The 21,987-nt window shown below is 43.0% G+C and overlaps 1 protein-coding gene across 2 annotated transcripts; it reads left to right on the top strand.

Moving 5' to 3' along the window:
- The first annotated feature begins 1,894 nt into the window (after nucleotides 1-1,894).
- On the top strand, nucleotides 1,895-21,449 carry LOC134616329 (voltage-gated potassium channel subunit beta-3-like). 2 transcript variants are annotated; one of them, XM_063461131.1, is made up of 15 exons: nucleotides 1,895-1,964; nucleotides 2,975-3,281; nucleotides 11,759-11,802; nucleotides 11,889-11,926; nucleotides 12,657-12,736; nucleotides 13,206-13,250; nucleotides 14,484-14,528; nucleotides 15,508-15,551; nucleotides 17,420-17,506; nucleotides 17,942-18,027; nucleotides 18,224-18,344; nucleotides 19,927-20,021; nucleotides 20,135-20,255; nucleotides 20,366-20,454; nucleotides 20,856-21,449. In XM_063461131.1, the coding sequence occupies exons 2-15, from the start codon at nucleotides 2,983-2,985 to the stop codon at nucleotides 20,946-20,948; spliced, it is 1,287 nt and encodes a 428-aa protein (XP_063317201.1). In that variant the 5' UTR covers nucleotides 1,895-1,964; nucleotides 2,975-2,982; the 3' UTR covers nucleotides 20,949-21,449. The 2 variants fall into 2 exon arrangements, with proteins under 2 accessions (XP_063317201.1, XP_063317209.1); XM_063461139.1 differs by lacking the exons at nucleotides 1,895-1,964; nucleotides 2,975-3,281 and adding an exon at nucleotides 6,453-7,011.
- Nucleotides 21,450-21,987: the final 538 nt, after the last annotated feature.

Raw genomic sequence — 21,987 nt, 5'->3', positions numbered from 1 at the left:
TTTGCATACATGTGAGGACCATCTTACCAACAATCACCAGTACAGACAGACAGACAGTTGCAGACAGATGTGTGGACTAGGAAACATGAGCAGCAACAAACTCGTGTTTATGTAGCAGTTTTGTATCCATCATAATGTCCTCACATGTAGAAATGTCCTCGCTACAGTGACTAAACCCTGTCCTCAAGAAGAAATCTTTAAAGTCCCCACTTCACAGGGATTTCTGCCATTAAGTGGGGACTTCAAAATGTCCTCATAAACAAACGTCCGTGGTGTGTTCAGATACAAAGGTCCGTATTTCTCCAACATCTGAACGGTTCTTAAACACTGATCTTTGTGCTCACAGAGAAATCTGTGCTTTTGTTTCTTCACAGGAAAGTGTCCAAGAATCTAAAAATGTCCCCGACTTATAAAGATTTCCTCTCCTTGTCCTCACTTTGTAAAAATAAACTAATTAAATCACTTTACTTATTCTCAAACTTGGTGCATTCCTGTGTGAAGCAGGAAGTTAAACGAGTCATGCTCTGATACAATCTGGATGTTAAATCTAAAGTTAGGCAGGTGTTGTGTGAGCTGGTAAAGATTTCCGGTATCTGTGTTAGAGCAGCTACAAACAGCAGAGGCTGGTCAGGATCCATGAATTATCCACATCCATTCAGCAAAGCCGCAGTCCTTTGGATGACCTCTGTGTCAGCAGATAGAGGTCAAACACGTCTGTGTTGTAACTGAGACACCGAGTGTCAGTGGGATCACCTGTGTAAATGAAATATAAATACAGGACTTAAACAGTGCTGATAAAACACAGGATTCAGGTGGCAGTGACTGAGTAATATGGACACATGCAGTTCAGTATTAAAGCCACAGAAACATTTCTTCTTTCTAAAATGTCTAAGTTTACAACACTTTAAATAACGTGTGCAGTTACTGTGACTCAGGTTAACACCCCTGCCCCTGAAAATGGTACGGTCCTTTGCCAGGATTGTAATGTGGAAAAAAACACTGCTAAACGTGCAAAACTTGACCTCACGAAACAAAAAGTATCAATGTTACCTTCACATGAAACACAACGAGCAAGAAAAATCAGTGTGCGCGGGTCTTGCCATCAATTTTCCTTCACTTGTCTGAGATATAATAATCTGTATATAAACATAATAAAGAGATAGTAATTTCTCCACCATGTCCTGGGTCTGGCCTCCTCATAGGACATGTTCGGCACACGTCATGAGGCACGACCTCAATCAGCTCCTCTCGATGTGGAGGAGGAGAGGAGGTTAAAGATTAAGGCAGTGGTAAAACCCCACCCTGTGGTCATCGGGGTTTCCCTCAGGTGTCAGTGAACATAACGTCTGTGTGTGTGTGTGTGTGTGTGCCGTCTCTGCCAGATGTTTGCATCTCAGGGTTTAAAATTAAATCTGTGGACAGCAGGTGGAGGCTGTTGCTGCTCGGACAGATGATGTGATGGATTACACACAGATGAAGATAAAAGCACAACAGATGTTTACAGATGTTTCCTCCATTATTGTGTGCTGTTGTATCAGACACACTTCACCCTAGCAGCTGCTGTGAAGGAAACCTCGGCTTTATGAACGTTTAGAGGACGCAGGAACACAAATAGGTTTAATCCACTGCTGTGTGGTGCATTCAGGGCCTTCCCTGAGCCAGGACAGGTTGTCTACCTCGCTCTACCACTGTCCTCTCTCTCTTTAAAAAGACTTAAGTGTGTGTTTGTGTGTGTGTGAGTGTGTGTGTATGAGATTAGAGCTAGATAAATGAGGTTCATGGGCAGGACGCCATGTTTAACATCTGTACTCAGAGTTTGGTATTTTGTTTTTTTTGAATCAGACAGACATGATATCTGCTCTCTGATTGGTGGGATCAGGCCAACAGGATTAATATGAGAGCAGCAGCAGGGACGCAGACAGACAGATGAAGGTGGACGGACGCGACAGGAATCAGACAAACAGGTACGACATGCACACGCTGTAAAAGTAATTTTTTATCATTAAAGGTGACGTTTGTGTGTAGAGCACAAATTAGGATTAAACTGACTGTCCTGCCCGCTAAAGGTAGACGAGGATCGACAAAACTCTTTTATAAAACAGAAAGTGTATCTAACCATAAGGGTCAGATCAGCTACAGTTTGAGGCAGACATGAGTATTAAAAAAAATCTGTCTAAGTTCTGTAAGCATGTTTTGCGAGTATATGCACTACAGCCAATGTGGAGTCTATTACAGATTAATATAATTCCAGCATCTGAAGTGATGCTGTAATCCTGAGGCAGCTGCTGCTGGCATCATCTACACAGTTCTGATAATTGATCGTGTGTTTGCTGATGAAAGAGAAACATGTAGAAAGGAAACTGTAGAGGACCAAGAATGGAGCCCTGTGGGACTCCGGACCCCAAAGTGAATACAGGAACCATCGCAGCACCATCTGTTGGCGTGTGGTAACCTCATGACAGTGACCTGTCATTTATGGGGTAGCCACAGCCTAGAGTAGGAGACAAAAACTGTCTGCTGGTGTTAAAACAACAGCCAGGATTAGCAGGGAAAACCGTGAAAGTCTATACTGCTACATTTGAGCTCAGATGAGTAAATTGTGTTACAGCGAAGCAGAGCATCATCGAGACAGGTCTCATTTTATTATTTTTCAAACTAGAAAGCTGCTGTACTTATCCTTTGTTACAAATGTGTGACCCATCTGCATTGTTATGTGTCAAGAAGTTACTTCGATATGATAGGATGTTCTTGTGCCTGAGTACAGAAATCACAGACTCGAACGGTTAGCTTTCTGTTTTGGAAGTTTCTGTACCCTGATTTGCAGGAAGACTGGTAAGACTGCGGGATTTTGGGCAGCATTTTGCCAACTTGTAAATTATATATCCAAAGCCTGGAACAATAAACGAAACAATACCACACACCTAATTGGTTCCCGGGTTACGTTGCTGACTTGAGGACTGTTTTATCGTTTTAGTGTCAGCTATGTTTGCGGGTCGGGCGTCAGCCGCAGGAGCTGCTGGACCCTCAGCAGCCGTAGCAGGAAAAGCTGGAAAGTTGTCAGTGGAGGAGCTCTATGGCTTCAGCAAGAAGCCCAAAGTAAACAGAGGGAATTCTGGGAAACCAGAGAAAACCGAAGTGAAGAAGGATGTGAAGGAGAAAGAAGAGTCAGTGCTGGCATCGCAGATTCTGGAGGCCGCCCGGAGGCTGATGGAGAGGCGACGCCTCGAGATCTACCTGAAGGAGTGTGACATCACCATGGAGCAGAGGGACATGCAATACAGGTGACATAAAAAGACAGGTGCAGTAACACAGAGTAATGGTAAATGGACTGATTCTTATATAGCGCTTTTCTACTCTCCCGGAGTACTCAAAGCGCTGCATACAACATGCCTCATTCACCCATTCACACCCACTCATGCAAGCACTTCTAAACGCAAGTGCAAACTATAACTACATTCACACACATTCACACTCCGATGAATGCATCGGAGGGCAATTTGGGGTTAGTATCTTGCCCAAGGACACTTGACATGCAGACTGGGGAAGCCTAGGATCGAACCACCAACCTTCCGATCAGTAGCTGATCTGTTCTACCACCTGAGCCACAGCCACACCACCGAGTGACCACCAGAGGGCACAGTGACACTGACAAATATAATTTGGCCCACAATGCATTTTGAAGTGGTTTTACTGGGCCACAGTGATGAGCTGGTTTTAATGTGAACTTAGCTGAACTGGTTAAACTGGAGAGCAGCTGTTACTGGTCAGACTGGTGTGTGCCGTCCTCCTCGGCTCACTCTGATTGGCTCTTGGAGCTGCTGAGTCACGTTTCTGTTATTAAAGACTTTCTGCTCCAGTCGTTCATCAGCTCGGTGTGTGTGTGTTCAGAGTGAGGGCTGCATCATCCCTGACTTCAGCTAATGTTATCATATATAAAACTAAAACAGTGTAAATATGTGAGCAGCTGGCAGCAGCACGCGAGCCAATACCTGATCAATATGTCGACGACCAGACCAGTTTGTTCTCCAGACCGAGGTCACATTACCAAACACAGTTCTGCCTGTGTCTGACAAGCTTCTGTAAAATTAGAGCATTGGGTTCAAGTACAGAGTGATCCTCAGTGAGAAAACAGGTGACAGACGTCCATGTAAACCTCATTAAAAAAAACAAAATAAGCTCAGTGTTTCATCAGATTTCCACTGGGACGTCTCCACTGGAGAGTTAGTGCCACTGGCTAAATTCTACACTCAACACAGATGTTTACATAATAATAAAACAGTAGAGGCCAGAAATCAAATCACTCAGAACTACACTCTTCTTTAATGGAAGCTCTGAATGGGTTTTATTTTTCCATCAATGTATTTTTATTAGTAACTGAAGGTCATCAGACCACTTAGCATCAAGCTCATAGATTTCCAATGAAACTTCTAACAGAAGAAAAACAAGTCAGTTTTTCCAATGCAAGTTTTGAATTGTATTTTCTATGGATGCACACTGTACTAAAAAAGAAAAAAATATATATCTAAAAGTGTCTTAAACCTGTAATAATATGGGAACAGAAATGTGTTATTTTCAAAAAGATTCAATAAAATTAAAATAATATTTTACAAAAATGGCGTGAATAATAATAATAATGATAATAATAAAAAATAATAATCATGAAACCTGACGTAAGTACTTAAATTGGACAGATTTCAAACAGGACTTCTGAATGAAGAAGTATTAAAATTATTTATCGGCTTTAAAAACTATTAATGTGCTATTTTCAAATAAACACTGAAATGTATTTACTACTACTAATAATACTAATTATTCTAATTCTGCATAGGAGTGATAATGGCAGAACTAAAGATACTTTGTTTACTATTAACACTCAATAAATTCAGGCAAAAACGACTATTAAAACACAAACAAACAGATAGACAGACGAACAGACAGAATGCAGGCAGAAACCTTTCCTTATTAAACGTTAGCGTGCATGTGACGGGCGTCCTGTCTCTGCTGAGAGGAGCCTGCAGACAAAGATGAAGGTTTGATGATGATACTTCCTGATCGCTCGGAGGTTCGTGGAGCCACGTTTCTGTGGTGAAGTGTTTGTGATGGAGCAGGAAGAGATGGAGGCAGCGCCTAAGTGTGCAGCTACTCTTGTAATCCACATTAGTGACACCAAACCTTTGGCCTCGGGCGTCCTGCCGAGTCTGCACTCACATCTAATGCACTACTGCAGCGCATTTATGAGTGCACATGAGTGTGTCCGATGGAGGAAGAGGAGTGGGGGAGGGTCTTCATCATCTCGTCGTGTGCAGGAAACATCCTGAGAAAGTTAAACAATGTCAAAAAATCAACTTTCAGTCAGGGATAGGAGAAGGGTTCATCTGTTTCCTTCTTCTCTCAGTTTTATTTTAGTTCTCCAAGCTTCAAGATCTTTGTCCTGTAGTTCCTCCTGTGGCCACAGGTGGCACTGTTTTGTTGTCAGTGACAGCACAAATAAGCAGCCATGACGTTTGTAGTATTTTTATGGACTTATAATTTCATTGAAAATCTGAAACATTTCTTATTTGTCCACTTTTTCTCTTTCATGGTCACATTTTGTATTTGTGGTAGTTTCCCCCCGTTTGGGCATTTTTGTTTCTCCCAGGTTGTCTTGTGCTAGCTTTATGATCCTTTGAGGTCATGTGTAATTGGAAAAGTCCCCTTCATATAACTGTTTGTGTCTTTGAGGCATTTAAATAATTTTTTTGTTTTTATTATTTTTTAGAATTATTTGGCTTTTTAGGACCCTTTATGAGTTTTTAATTTTTTTGCTTTTTTTTTTCCTTGTAAATGTTTTTGTTGGGGGGTCATGTTGTCGTTGTTGTTTTTCTTCATTTCTTGCATCAATTTGATTCCTTTTTAATGTTTTTCTCCTTCTTGTTTCTGTTTTTGTTGGGGTTTTTTGTCATAATTGTTTCATTATTGGTTTTTTCTTTCTTTCATTTTTGTTGTTTTCACGGTTGTCTTTTTGCTTTTTCCTGCTTGCGTCTGTATCTGCTGTTCAGTAATCGGTCTCCGGGCTTTAACAGCTGCTGTATGAGGAGACATTTTTAATTCTTTTTCTTTGCAGGTCGTGGTTGCCTCTCGCAGGCATTAATCTGCATGTTTCTCATTAAATGTGATGCAGATGAAGGAGGCTCAGGTGTGCTGGGGCTGTAGGTGAGATCCTTCAGCTGCTTCCAGCTCGCTAACATTAACAGCATGTTTCCCATGATGCTGTCTGACAGTAACAATTATCACAGTGCTCTCTGCACAGTGACAGTCCTCGCTCTCCCTCTCTCTCTTTCTTTGTTGAATGCTTGCTCGCCCAGTGTGCAGCCAACCAGCTCTGAATAATGACAGGCGGGGGAGGGGCTCCCTCTCTCCCCCTCTCCCGCTCAGCGGTACAGTCCAGAGGACGGACGGACGCTCACTTCTTCTTCCTGCGTTCGTCTCTGTGTCGCATTCCCTCGTCTTTGTTTCTTCTCCTTCCTCCTTTGTTGGGACACTCTTCATCACCTCCTCCTTGTGCTCCTCCTGGAGCTCCTGCTGTGGGACGGTGGTGTCCGACAGACGGACACACTGAAGGAAAGTTGTTTGCATCTCTTTGATTGGCTGATTGGCTCAAACGCAGCGGGCGGACTCAAACTTGACATCCCACTCATGAATTCTTTCCATCGTAACCATAGCGACTGGCATCCTTGGCGGCAGCGGCGGTCTCCTCATCATGCTTTAAGACTTTAGAACTCTTTGTATAATCATAAGGTTTGTTACCGCGGCAATCAGGATGCAGGTGTCCATAGCATGTAACATGGGAGGAGGTGGGGGCGGTGGAGGGGCCAGCGAGCACCAGCTGAAGGAGCGGAGGGCGGCGGCGAACACCAGCAGCGCCCCCATCTGCCAGGTAAAGGTCAGGGCCGAGCCTTTGGAGCGGAACACCCTGCTAGGCCACGCCCACATGAAGGAGGCCCTCGGGCGTTATAGCAACATGAAGTACAGGTGAGGCAGTGAGAGTGACACAAAGAGGTGGTCATGTGACCCGACAGGTGCAGAGCGTGACTCAGGTTCATGTTTCACACACGTGTGTTCGTGTGTGTGTGTGTGTGTGTGTGTGTGTGTGTGTGTGTGTTTGTACCCGGGGTCGTTCTGTCAGGTCCAACAACAGCGAGGTAGTACACCAAACCGATCAGAGATATTGATCCGCCCCCTCCCTGGTATTGATTCTATATTGCTGATTGATGCGTTTGGTAGAGCCGATCAGGTGACATGGATGCAATCTGAATACTGATTAGTCGGGTTAAATATTAATGGTCTGAAGCCAGATATTGATACGAGTGTGCGTCTGTAGGCGACTCGTCTCTCAGATATTGATGACTGAGCCTCATGCGAGGTTCAGAATTGATCCTGATTAAATATTGATGAATTCATCGAGGACTGTGACGACCTGGACTCAGGTGTTAACATCAGTCACCATAAACATGAAGCACGTGCAGTGAGCTGACACCAACCTGGGCCCAGACTCACGAGTACCTCAGACGTCTGTATGACTGTCACTGACTTTCAGATTATGACTCAGGTATGAAGATCAGAGCTTGTACTTGACCGAGAATAAAGTGGACGTGGACATAAATCTCTAACACCAGGACTTCATCACTGACAGAAAAGTGTCCCATCTAATGATTTTGTCAGGGATTTGCATTTGGACATAAAACTTTGGATGTTTGTTTTGGTTATCTGACATGAATATTGCTGACTATGATTCTCATGTTAGCATTGATAGCTTGGTCTCGGGTACTAAAACCGATGACTTGGACTCTCCACGTCTTTCTACCTGTTGATCCTGACTTCACGTACATCAATGACTTGATTTTGACTCAAGCACAAGTGACTCGGACTCTACTGACACTAATCTCGGCCTTAATGTCTCAGACGTGTGCATGAATGTCTATGATTTGGACCCAATCAAACATGTATGATATCAATCACATTTGACTTGCCAGTTTTCTTAAACATGATTACTGAGGACCTGGACTGTCACAGACAGAGCCACACAAGACTGACGAACTCGGACCGGAGCTCACAGGAAGGCACAGAAATAGTGTGTTTTACAAGACTTTATTACAATGAAACATGTTATTGACATCCGTCTATGAAGGAATATTGATGACAGTGTTGCTTGGTTTCGTGTTTTGGGCTAAGACTACATTTTAAAACCAGTGGCTTGGATCTGGTTTTAATCCCGTTGTCTTAAGATGAAAAATGACTTTATTTTAGAAACAAGCTTGAATTATGCGTCTGCGGGAAATCAACGACAAAACTCATAACTGGAAACTCCTTTTAGCCCCATTCCATAGTCTTCCACGTCACCTGACGCGAACCTCCTGAGAATGCGGTTAAACGCAGACTCGATGCAGTCTGTAATGACTACGATTGGTGAGGTTGGAGCGCTGGGTTAAAAGAGGTTTCGAGTTACATCACAAGTTACAGCATAGATTTCCTGCAGAAGTCTAAATCACGCTTTAGTTTTGGACTTGGACTACATGCACAATTTTACTTGACTGTAATTGATTTTAGACTTGACCCAGACTTGGAAATAATGCCTTTGAACTGCATCATAAACTCTTACTGCCTGCTGGCTTGTTTGAAGATGGTGGAACAAACTTGGACTCTAATATGTATTTCCATTATTATCTGTCCAACTTTAATGTAATCTATCTGATGTGCACATTGTAAACAGCATCTGTCCAGTAATTTAGTCTCAGACTGCTTTTTTTTAAACTGCTGACTTTAATCAGGACTTGGGTTGTAATTATTGTTGCTTGGATGTGGATGTGTCCTTAACTTTAGGCTTTACTCCTGTAAAATAACTCAATGAAATACTTGAAGTACAGTTTTTTAAAAACTGCTGGATTTAACTTGAACCTTAATGTGAATTTGGATGTTTTCAGCTCAGATGTGTTCCTAGAGTTAACTTTAACTTGGACACTGCTGTGAATATGTTTTCAGCTTGGACTCATATTTGAGTCATCATTGATGATTTCAGACACGACTCTGACTTGAATGTCGATTGTTGAAACCTCTGTGCCATCACGAGCAGGTCCTGTTCAATGACCCGGTGTAAGACTTGGTAACTTGCTTGTGAATGTTGTTTTCTTGCCTCAGACTTAGAGGTAGATGTCATGGATTTGTACTTATTCCACTTGGATGTGAGCCTTTGTTTGATCTTGAACACAAGTGCCCCGGTCTTGGATGTGAATGAGTATTGCAGACTTGAATTACTCGAGTCAGTTTACGTGTCAGACTTTAATTGAGTCTCTTTCTGTTCGATCACTGAAGCGTGTCGCTGGTTTTCAGACTGAAGGTCATTTCATCAGAGCCAGACTTGAACAGAGGGGAGGTGGAGGTGTTTCTAAAGCGGCCGGCTGATGTTTGAATGTTTGTGTCTGGCTGTGTTTGATGTGTGAAAACTGTAAACGTCAGTAAAAACACAGCTGATTGGTCAGCTGCTGCTGCTGCTGGGGGTATTTTTAGCAGCGCCGTCTGAAGCTGCTGTTTGTGGTATTTTTTATCCTGACATGAAACCTGCGCTCCCTCCTTCATGTATGTTCTGTACCATCTGCACAGCGTTAATCAGCCTCAGCTCTGTGACCTCTGACCTCACACTCATCTTGATGAATGTACAGCGAGTTTGCTTAAATTAAAGGCCTGCTGTAATCACACTGTGCGATAAGTTGATTGGTTTCGACATAAAGCTTTAAACCATCCTGACTGATGACCACAGCTCCCATCATGCACTGCTGCTGACTCTAACAGTGACTTTAAATCTTCCTGTTGTTGCTCTCTAACTGCAGCGGCAGCAGTCCTCGTTAGCCTGGCTGCAGACCTCAGTCTGGCCCTGAATGACCTCAGTGTGCTTTATTGCCACTGAGCACATGAACAAGGTGTTGACCAGTGAAATCACATGGAGGCTGTTGATGTTGCGTGTGGTTTATGTTTGCAGTAAAATGACTCAAACTTTCACTTATCAGCCTCACAAGAGCAACAAATCAATTAGACACTAACGCGATCAAATCATCGATAAAGCCACGACGCTGACCGTCTCCACACAAAGCTAATGTTGGTATTTAATGATGTACTCAGCAAGTGAAAGATCTCAAAAGACACAAATCCCTTTTAGGGTTGGATCCAGCATAAAACTGCCTAATTAAACATGCGGAGCTACCTGCTGCCGTACCTGCTGTTCCCGACTGTTCCCAGCTGTATCCAGCTGAAACTAGCATCTTTCTCTGTCCAGGACAGTGATGCAGTCCATGTAACCCTTCAATGATCATACAGACTGGGTGGACTTAAATACGTCGGAGCACGGATGTTTGAACTTGGGAATGACGTCAAACCCGAGTTAGTGTGTTCCAGATAAAGCGAGGAAACACGGGACTTTTTAGGTATCACCAGCAATAATACTTATTTGTTCTGCACTTAAAAAACATCAGTGCAGAACATTCATAGAGTCCGATCAGTGCGCTGCTAATTTACTGAGTCACAGGTATGTAACGGTAGAAGTACACCTTAAAGTTTTGGTGCTGTTGACCTTTAGTGCCGCCATCTTGAGTTGTTAACTTGGAGCTGTTCTGGCTTTCTTAGTTGGAAATGTGAGTTGATGGGACTTTCCAGACTCCATTTCTGACGGGAAGCTCAACTTATTCTTGCCCAAAGTGGTTATGAGGAGTTACGGTAAAGTGAAGCGCACACAGTAAACTGTAGGCAGAGCTGATTTTTCTGCCTGTACTCTGATGGCAGTACCTTCAGAAGGCTTCATGCTCTACATCAAATATACCCGTAAAGCTCGTCTTCTCTTCTTGCTGAAACCACTTAAATCTCTCTGGCACAAATGCTTACTGAGTTACGGTCTTTTAAAGAGTGCTTGTAAAATGGACTGATTTAAAAAAAATTAATACTGAGGAGTCTCCATGAACTTATTTTGAATATTAACAAGCAATCACCAGCCATCTCATGTTCCCCTGCCAGCAGGCCCATGAGGTCGCTGCTGTGGTGATCCTCGGAGACTCACCCTGTGGTCATCCCAGCTCCGCTGTCTTACCGGTGATGATAGAAGTCTTTGTTCCTGCTAAGGTGGATTTCTGGTTCAAGTGTCTCTGTGCTGAGCTCTTTGAGGCTGCAGAGCAGAACAAGAACTGCTGCAACAAACTGAAGTCCAAGAAAGTGGAATTTGAGTCCACAGGATGTGAAACTCAATGAAGAACAACAGCAGCAGCAATAAGAACAAATCGATTGTTAAACCATTAAAAAGAAGCACTAAACTTGATCAAACCATCAATCAAACTGGAACCATGAGCATTGATCAGTGCAGTGAAGTATAAAAGAAAGTAAACCTTTTTAAGTTCTAAAGGTTTACATAATAAAAACACTCTGACCTAAATACAGCCTCAGATGAACACATGACATATTACACCCTGTCATCATTTATTTAGCAAAAACTGAATCATGACTGTGTAATATGAATCTGGAGACAAACTACGATAATGTGGATGTGTGTGGAAAACAGATCCATGTAGTTCAAAAACAAATCTATAAAACAGCATTTACAGTCTGTGAACGATGTAGTAATTGTGCCTTTAAATGATGCATAAATAAATTAATGTATTTGTTAATGTAACAGGAGGGTTAGTCTGACTTCCTGCTGGTGTAATGATCCATAACTGGACCTGCTGATTTGGTTGTTTTGCAGGAATCTTGGGAAATCTGGGCTGAGAGTGTCCTGCTTAGGACTGGGTGAGAGCTGCAGCAGACACGCACTGTAAGCACATTTCCATATATCCAGCACACACAGTCAGTGTTACTTTTTTCTGTCTTCACAGGAACATGGGTGACATTTGGCTCTCAGATCTCTGACGAGGTATGAAGTGTTGGCGTGTTTGTTTACCTACACAAATGTGGACCTGGCTACTGCCACTCACCAACGGAGGACCTGCAAACCAGCAGGGGCCATTTAAAATCAAGCTACAGGGATGTCTAGTGAATTTATTTGAAGTCAGTATATACTTTTAACATGGCTCTTCTAGGTTTGACCCTTTTTCTGCCATTTAAAGCTCAGCTGTACTCTTCATATATCTATTATGAAACCTTGTCAGAGGTGTATTATATGCAACAATTAATTTATTCAATGGTGAAGCGTCTGTGATTATTTTTGGGAATATTTGAGTCACGTCAGCATGTTTAAATGTTAAAAATAATATAGTTAAAGCAGCTGTACTTTTATAAGAACGTCTTCAACAACTGCTTCACATCCTTTCATGTCCATTTTTGGCTCCACTGAAGGCGACTGAGGCTCCGGAGACGGGAAATCAAAGTTCCTGCTTGGAAAGTTTTGAAGGAAAAATCAAAAAGCTGTTTGTCAGGTTTCATTCTAGTTTGAAATTACATTAAAAAATAGATTTCAGTTTTATTTCCAAAGAGGTCCTCACTTGGTCAGTGCAGACAGACGGTTCACTGTTAGTAATGTAGGAATGTGTGTGTGTGAGCGCGCGTGTGTGTGTGTGTGTGTGCTAAATGAATGAACACATATTACATAACCACTTCTGGAGATCTGTGCTTGCATTAATGTGTGTGTGTGTGTGTGTGTGTAGATGGCAGAGAGTGTGATGACGGTGGCGTACGACAGCGGAGTGAATTTGTTCGACACAGCGGAGGTTTACGCCTCGGGGAGGTACAGTACTGACTGTCTGTCTGCTCGTCTGATCTCAGCTGGTTCCTGTCCACCTCGCTGCACCGCAGCCTCAATTAGTCCATAAGAAAGGATGTATAGACCGCTGCAGGGCGGCAGCATGGACACAGTGGAGGTCACCGGGGGGCGCTGCAGAGTGCACGTTAAAAAACAAAAAAACCCACTCTGTCTCAGCTCTCAGAGACATGAAACATACATGTACACTCCGAAGAGCATCTCCACTTCTGATTCTATTTATAATAAACCCTCCAAGTTCTTCTCTCATAAGAGTTTCTTTGATGGAGTGATTCAGCTTATACACAAAAGATGAATTATCACAAAGAATAATTAAGATAATTCATCTTTTGTGAATTATCGAACAACAGACCTTTATTTGATGTAACTATCTTACATTTATAAGGTTGTCTGAAATCTTGATGTAAATCTTTGATTGTGTGAGTTTGTGTTTCAGGGCAGAGACGACTCTGGGAAACATCCTGAAGAAGAAAGGATGGAGGTAAATCAGCTGGTCACTGTTAGTCTGAGATCCAGCCAGAAAAACAGGATGTGAACTGGAAATATGACCAGTTTCTGAAATCATTTCATTCATATCATGTTTGGGCTTGAGAGATTCTGGCTTTAAAAGTGGTGAATTAATATTTTACCTAAAGAACTAAATCTGTGTTTATGTAGATGCTTTTTTAATCCTTTATTTTCTGTTTAGTCCTGTTTTTACATTTTTTAGTGTCTCTTAAATATTTTGATTTGATTTATTTTATTGTGTTCACTTCATCATTTTTCTGGGATATAAATTTGTATTTAAATTTATTACAATTTGTTAGATTTTTGTAGGTATGGAAATAATGTGTAATTAATGGAACTTATGTTATTTTGCATTTTATCTCATTATTATCTTATCTTCATTATTTAAAAAAATATGATTAACATAATTTTTTACAATACGAATTATTAAAAATTAATTAAAAATGTTAGTTTAATAATATTTACTTTGAATTGTAATTTTATCAACAGATTTTTGTTCTGTGCTTTATTACATTTTTTAAAATAACTGTATTGATTTAAAACAAGATTTTAAGTCTATACTAATTTCATGGATCTTTCTATCCATTATTTTTTAGCTAATGATTTTTCTAACACTAAAGTATCTTTAACAGCAAAAATGAGAGAAGTGAGATAACTGACTATATCATGATGCCATATTGTATATAAACATGCTTTTAAGGTGTACTGAGAGCAGTTTAGTGCTGGAACATAAATAAGTGAAAAATATGATGTTTTATAACATTGGTCTAATTTATTAAACATTGTGTCTGACACAGTGAAGCACACAGCAGCTGCTACAGTAACCTTATTACATGTTAGCATAAAAACCAGCGTCCAGCTAATGTAAACACAAAAGTTCAGCATGACTCACATTAACACACACACACACACACACACACACACACACACACACACACACACACACACACACACACACACACACACACAGACGCCTGTGTCATCAGTGTGTGCATGTGTTGGACTAAACTCCCAGAATAATAATGTGTGTTTTGTCTTGAAGACGTGTTGATGTGTGACTCAGCAGATTTTCCCTCCATCCATCTCCTCCACCTCATTTTAATCTCCATCGTTTCCTCCCCTCCCTCCATCTCTCACACTGACTGATGGCGGTGCAACAGCAATACCACTGAAATAACTTGTGTGTGTGTGTGTGTGTCTCCACTAGGAGGTCCAGTTATGTGGTGACCACTAAGATCTACTGGGGCGGACAGTGAGTGATGCTTTCATATTACTATAATCATGAGTGCCTGCACTGTTCTTAGATCAGCTCTGACTGCAGATACCTCAGACTGAAGCTGTGTGAATGTGTGTGTCACAGGTGTTTCTGCACCATAGGTCAGTGAAATATTCCCTAGCACAAAGACTCGGTTGGAAACCCTGAAAACTGGAACAGCTGAAACTTCAACGACACAGGAAACAAAGATTTAGCTTACTGTTCATGACCACTGGCAACAGACTGTATATGAAAGATGGACTTCATGCCATATGATTGGTTTAGGTCAAGGTGGGGGCGGGATTATGTCAAGAATCAGCTCTGAACTCTTTTCTCTAGTGGTGGAGGACAGACTGATAGATGAGGTCTGTCAGGAGTCTCTGAGACACTGAGACCTGTGGTGAGAGTAGGGAGCAGGTGGAGGAGAGCCTGGAGAGGTTGAGGTATTCACACAAGGAATACATGTGTGTGAATGAGGGGGAGACGGGTGGAGAGTGAACATGCAGGCACAGGGGGAGTCTACCAGGGGTCAGGGCAAGGAGAAGGTGAAGAAGAGAGACACGACAGGTGGAGTAGGTGGAGACAAGTCTCGGAGCCCGTCTCCATCCACTGGTGTGTGACAGAAGGAAGCTGCAAGAGTGAAAGAATTAACGTTTTAAAGATGGAGGTGAGACCTGCTGTGAGATGAGCTTCATGGAGGACATGCAGACGGTCGGTGTAACAGAGGACACTGAGGTCGGAGGAGGTGGAGGCTGTAGTGCCCCTAAAGGAGCAGCTGAACAGAGAAGAAGAGATTAGCTACAGTAACTGTGTCCTCTCTGCACTGTGGACAGAACCTGTGTCGACTAAATGAGATTACAGAGCGCTCATTGTGTCGTTAAAGTCACGTGACTGTGGCGTGTTTAATGTTTCAGGGGTTCTTCTGTGAGGTCATCACTGTGACATCACCGTGACATCACTGTTTGTTTGTTTACAGGGCAGAGACGGAGCGGGGGTTGTCACGGAAACACATCATTGAAGGTAAATCCCCTTCAAACACATTGTAAATATCCTCCACACCGTTTGCGCACGTCTCCTACATTACCCAGAATCCTCTGCACATAGTTCATACACAGCTCTGAATGGTGTGGAGGAGCATCTGTCACACAAACACAGCATGCTGAAAATCTCGAGTACATTTGCTCGGATACTCTGCAGCTCAGAGTCGCATGTGAGGAGGCCGAGCGAGGCCGAGCGGTGAAAAGTCAGAGACTAATTACTGTCAGCGGTCAGTCAGTGTCCTCTGTCAGCTGCTGGAGGTCGTCGAGGCTTTAAGAGGCTCAGTCACACTGAGACAGGATTAGGAGTTACACACATTCATACACACACACACACTGAGCAGCATCAATCATCCGTCCTGCTGAAAGCTGCTAACAGCTCAGTTCACTTAAATCACTCTCTGAAATGCTAAGTGCTAAATTTACCCCTGAGAGTGTGGCAGGAAGTCGCCGTGATGCTGACAAACTCTCATCTTTGATGAACGTCTCTGCAGCAGCTGCTCACAGACACTCATGGCCTCCTCGTGGAAACCTCCAGTTATTTATTCATCTGCTGAAGCAGCAGGACAGTAAATGCACCGTTTACACTCGTGTCACTGATGTAAAGCCTGATCCAGGCATCAGACTAATCTTGCAGCAGCTCTGTAAAAACAGGAAGTCCTAACGTTCTCTGGAGGTTTTCTGAAGGACACAAACATCCTCAACCTTCACACAACAGTTGGTACGTTTGTGGGCGGAGCTACAGTGGCTGCAGAAAGGAGGTGGAGCTTTCTCCAGGGGCCCATCTGTTAAAATGTTACACCTGTAAAACAGCTGGCATACACGACAGAAGTGAAAGAAGTACTCAGAGGCTTCGTGTTTTCATGCTTTAAACATTCACCTCACAGTGGGAGGATTGCAGGTTTGTTCCCAGGAGTGAGTCACACGTGTGCTGCGACTGTCTGTAAGGGAGCAGCTGAACACAGCAGCTTCATCGCAATCGTTCCTGTTTGAGCAGAAAGTGCAGCGCGTCTCTTTTCTGCAGCACTTTGAGGATTTTTGAGCGCACAAACATTGTTACAGAATGCTGCTTAGCTGGCATGTTGGTGATGATGTAACACCACAGCTGATTGATGCGTCTGCTTTCTGCAGCACTTTGAGTTTTCTTTGATGGCACAGACCTCCTGATTGGTTAAACGTTACAGTGTCAGACCCCAAAGACAAAATGCTGGACCTTCAAAGGGTCCGGTTCTTCATGTTGGACTACACTGGCTGTGTTTGAATCACTTCTCACAGATGTGCCAGCAGCAGAATCTGCCTGTGCTGATCTTTAAAGTCTAGATAAAGTAGCAGTAATCCAGGACGTTGAGCCTTCGCTGCGCTGCTGCTGAGCGTCACTCAAACCCTCCGAGTCCTCCGAGTGTCCTTCACGAGGTCGTCTGAGATAATTCCTGCCGTCAGCTCACACCAAAAACAGTCATCACGCCACAAAAACAACAGCAGAAACAACAGAAAGAGCAGATGCAGGTTTCCGTGGAGCTGTCAGAGATGCACACAGCGTCTCTGCTGACGGTGCAGGTGGAGGAGGCGCCCACCATGTTTCCCACGCACCTCCAGCTTTTACACCAACAGAGCATCTGATCAGTTTCATGTGCAGCGCTGATCAGAAACATGAGATTCAGTGTCTGCAGGAGAGAAAATGATTCAGTGTCAGCTGTATGGAGGCCTGCGAGGGTCAAACTCACAGATGCTGCAGGGCTGAGTGACAGCTGCACTTTGTGTCCTTCAGGCTGGAAATAAAACTGCTTTTATTATTTGATTGAATTATGACGGCATGCTGAGAATGGCCATCTGTGTGTGTGTGTGTTGCAGGTCTGCGTGGCTCGCTCTCCAGGTTACAGCTGGACTATGTGGATATCGTTTTCGCCAACAGAACAGACGTGAACGCGCCGATGGAGGGTCAGCGTGCACAAACACACGTGCACAAACACACGTGCACAAACACGTGAACAAAGTAGCTTCACATGGAGACAAAATAAAACAGTATTTAAAGTTTTCAGTAACAGAAAGCTACAGTTCATCACGTTTAGTTAATGAAACTTTAAAAAAGAGAAACAAACCTGCTGTGGGCTGCCTGCTTCACGCCTGAAATAAAAATGGAGGGAACCGTGAAGCGTCTCATAGTGCTGTGATGTCCTCACAGAAATGAGTTTCACTGCAGCAGACAAATGTAAAAGTTTAAAATTGAACTTTATCTACTGTCTCAGTGCGTTCTATCTAAACATGATCAACATGAAAGCATTATTATCATTATTCCTGTTCTGCATGGCATCAGAGCAGCAGAGAGCCTCAGTCTGTGTGCAGCTGTGACTCACTGGTTTCTGTTTGTTGCAGAGATCGTTCGAGCCATGACCTTCGTCATCGAGCAGGGCATGGCCATGTACTGGGGGACGTCCCGCTGGAACGTGGTGGAGATCATGGTAACACAACTCACAGCTGTGAGACCTCCACAGCTTTACTCTGAGCTGGTTTCATTACACAGCTTAGACATTCTCAGACATTTATGTTCATGAGACTGTCGATTAAAATAAATAAATATAGATAGAGATGAGCTTTTATCTCACGACAGATGCATTAATGAAACACCCGAGTGTGTCTCACCTGTGTGTCCACCAGGAGGCGTACTCTATTGCACGGCAGTTTAACCTGATCCCTCCGGTGTGCGAGCAGGCCGAGTATCACTACTTCCAGAGAGACAAAGTGGAGCTGCAGCTGCCCGAACTCTACCACAAGATCGGTACACACACACACACACACACACACACACACACACACACACACACACACTCGGTTTCTCAGTCTTTAAAACATTTCCCATCATCAGTGTCTGAGTCCCGTTAATCTGAAAATGTAAAATTCAGAAGCTCAGCAAAAAGTTTGAATATCACCAGGTTTCAGGTTTTCCTCATAATAATAATTTAAAACAGCTACATTTAGAACTTTAGCTGAAGATAACTGCCGTCACATTTTTGATGACGGCAGCAGTGCTGAGGTTTCCTTATAGAAAGCCGAACACAGAACTGTGATGATCGCACACAGCACACTCACAGGACGTTTCTGCTCTGCCTTATAAACCACGTCCTGCGTCATCTAAGTAAACCAGGAGCAGTCTGAGGTTCAGCAGACTGGGGGAGCTGGACTCGAACCATCAACCCCGTGAACAGCAGACGGCTGCCTCTTAATCCTGAGACGGCTTTAACGGCTTCATGGAGACACAGCTGAGATTCAGCTGAGCCCTGAGGAGTACCAGGGCTACGGGGGATAACAGAGCTGCTACACTGCTGCTGGACAATACATCAGGAAACATCACATTCAATGTCAAAGTTCACATTCACTATTTATTTATGAGCACATGAACGTGATTTCCCATATTTATTCTCTGTGGGTACAAAGTGAAGGTTTCTCTGCATCAGCTGATTTTAGAGGTTAGAGATAAACACACAGTTTGGATGAGTGTAGCTAACAGACTGATGAGCACAGCCTTATTTTTTAACCACAGACACCTGCAGTGTGCAGGTCTGAAACACAAGTGCTAGAGTGCATTCAATATGCATTCCCCTTTATGACCAGCAGGGGGCTATGTAAACTTGTCCCTGATGTGTTTCTGGTCTCAGTCGCAGGCCTTACTAAATAAAAATATAAAAAATGATGTTTTAGTTTGGAAATTTGGTCTCATTAGAATCAGGACGGAGGATTACGGAGCTTTCTCAGTAGATCATGAGCTGACAAGTAAATGATGACAGTGATTTTACAGCCAATTTCAAAACATCACCCTGGTGAAAGCTGTCAGCTTGAGACTCGTCTGTCTGGCTGCTTTTACCTCGTTCAGCTTCCTCTAACTTTCAGCTGTGGTTACATTTATATGACAGGACGTTTTTCTGAGGGGGTGACAGTCAAAACTCAGAGGGGCCGGAACCACCCCTGGCCACCTCTTTAGCTGCGGTCCTGGACACACATTGACCATGAACCTGCTTTAATCTCATCTCTTTAATCTCATTGGCCAGGTAGAAGGGCTGAACTGCATAAAACACTGTAGTGGGAGCTCTGGGAGCTGTGGGTTGTGTGGTAATGTTTACTGTTGCTCACAGGTCACTTTGACAGAGTACAGCTGTGTGATCAGCGGTTGTGTGTCTGTTGTTCTGTCAGTAGCTGACACTGATGAGCTCTCAGGCTGGTGCGATGATGAAATGTTGCTCTGTGTCTTTAACTGGACGCTGAGACCCAGCTGAGGTCTGTGGGGACAGCAGCTGTTCAGGTCCGCCTCTAAATTTAGACCCTTTAACAAAAGTGCTCCAACATGAGGTCCATGTGTTCATCAGGTGTCGGAGCCATGACCTGGTCCCCGTTAGCTTGCGGCCTACTGACGGGCAAATACAACGAGGGCGTCCCTGAGAGCTCCAGAGCCGCCATGAAGGTACAAGCAGCACAAACACCATCAATCTGAGCTCGGAGCAGCACAATGAGGCCATCTGTTACCCTGCTGATCAATACTTGTGTGTGTGTTTGTGTGTGTGTGTGTGTGTGCAGGGCTATGCTTGGCTGAAGGAGCGCCTCTGCAGTGATGAGGGGAAGAAGCAGCTCAGCAAAATCAAAGAGCTCCACCTGCTGGCTGACAGGCTGAACTGCACGGCTGCTCAGCTGGCCATTGGTAATCTTGCAGCACCACAACTGTGTGTGTGTGTGTGTGTGTGTGTGTGTGTGTGTGTGTGTGTGTGTGTGTGTGTGATATTAACCCTGATGTCTCTGTGTGTTTCCCAGCCTGGTGTCTCCGCAGTGAAGGCGTCAGCTCGGTGCTGCTCGGCGTCTCCAACACAGAACAGCTGCTGGAGAACCTCGGCTCTGTCAGGGTAACAACATGGCACTGAACCTTAACCTTTGACCTTTTACCCCGAGTCACATCAGTCTGTACACTTTTCAGCTCCTGGAATGTTTCTGAGAGCTTCTAGATCCGTGAGCTACAAGGGAACATCTGAAGGAACTAAAGCAGATTCAGCCTCAGTCTGGAATATATATATGTATATTTGTTTATTATGACGAGATGGCTGACTGAAGTTTACCAGTTTCTGAATAAACTCAGAATAATAAACAACAGCTAAAATAAAGAAACATGACAGAAAATTTACATTTTAAATAAAAAAATCATCTGTTAAAGATAAAAAATGCTGCGATGACAGGAAACAACCAATCAGAGGTCCAGTCTGAGGCCTGTGATTGGTAGCCACTAACCACTTCCTGTTCTGTCCCTCAGGTGCTGTCTCAGCTGACTCCGCCCCTCATCGCCGAGATGGACGCATTGCTGGGCAACAAGCCAAGAAATGTGAAGAAGGAGGCGAGAAGATGAAGATGAGGAAGAGTTCAGACTGTAGATAATCAGAAATATTTATTCTTGTATTAATCTTCACATCTTCATTAATACAGTAAAATATTCAGATGGATAAACTGTGACATGAAAACAGTTAAAAACAGAGGAAAATAACGTAAACGTTTGAAGCTGGTATGAAAAGAAACTTTTATTTTGAAGGTAAAACCATGAAAATATAAATATTTTTGTTTCTTAGTTAATAATGTAGGGATCTATGGAAGTTCATTAATGACAAGAAAGTAAAGAATCTTTGTGAGGAACTGCAGAAATAAAAATCTAGATTTTATGAAACTGTGAAACACGTTAAATATGTATAACAATAAAATGTGTATCCGTACGAACAGAAGCACAAACTTTTTTCTAGTTAGGAAATAATAACTTGGTTTTATTTTGTAAGCAATCACAAATATCACATGAACGTAGAGTTTTATTTTTATATATTATTTTAATTTTATCATCACATATTAAACCTCGCTGTGAATTGCATCCTTGTGTTTTACAAAATTAGGACATTTATGAAATAAAGGCACAAATAAAGTAAATTTAAAATTAGAGTAAAAAAACACAATCATGCTTCAAACTTCTCAATCAAGTATAAATATATATAATAAAAGTATTTTTATAGTCAATCCAGAGTTTTTCTTTTAGGCTTTGTTTTTTGGCATACACAGGCTTCCGTATCTTCAATAAGCACTGTTTGTGTTTCAAAATAAAAGCCTGCTCCTGAGTACTCTGTACTGAAAATATATTTATGAGTATATTTACTGTGAAATTGGAAATTTGTATTTCATGAATGTAGCTGCTGCTCCCTCCTGTGTAGGGATGGGTATCGAAAACCGGTTCTTGTTGAGAACCGGTTCCCACTGTTTCAATTCCTTGGAATCGTTTGCCATTTTTGCAAACGATTCCCTTATCGATTCCAGTCACCCCGAATGACGTCACCACGTTGCGGAGCGTCATTTACCTGGCAGGAAACATGGCGGCTCAAACGCTCAAAAGTTTGTTTATACTTTACGAG

The sequence above is a fragment of the Pelmatolapia mariae genome, linkage group LG3_W (genome assembly GCF_036321145.2).
Source record: "Pelmatolapia mariae isolate MD_Pm_ZW linkage group LG3_W, Pm_UMD_F_2, whole genome shotgun sequence".
Taxonomy (NCBI): Eukaryota; Metazoa; Chordata; class Actinopteri; order Cichliformes; family Cichlidae; genus Pelmatolapia; species Pelmatolapia mariae.
Note: the sequence above shows the minus strand (reverse complement) of the source record. Positions and strands in the feature narration are given on the sequence as shown.

Excerpts from the sequence above, each read along its gene's own strand:
- LOC134616329 (XM_063461131.1), top strand. The coding sequence starts at position 2,983 with ATGTTTGCGGGTCGGGCGTCAGCCGCAGGAGCTGCTGGACCCTCAGCA. Across the intron at positions 14,529-15,507 it reads AAGATCTACTGGGGCGGACA|GGCAGAGACGGAGCGGGGGT; the intron begins GTGAGTGATGCT and ends GTTTGTTTACAG. Across the intron at positions 18,345-19,926 it reads CGAACTCTACCACAAGATCG|GTGTCGGAGCCATGACCTGG; the intron begins GTACACACACAC and ends TGTGTTCATCAG.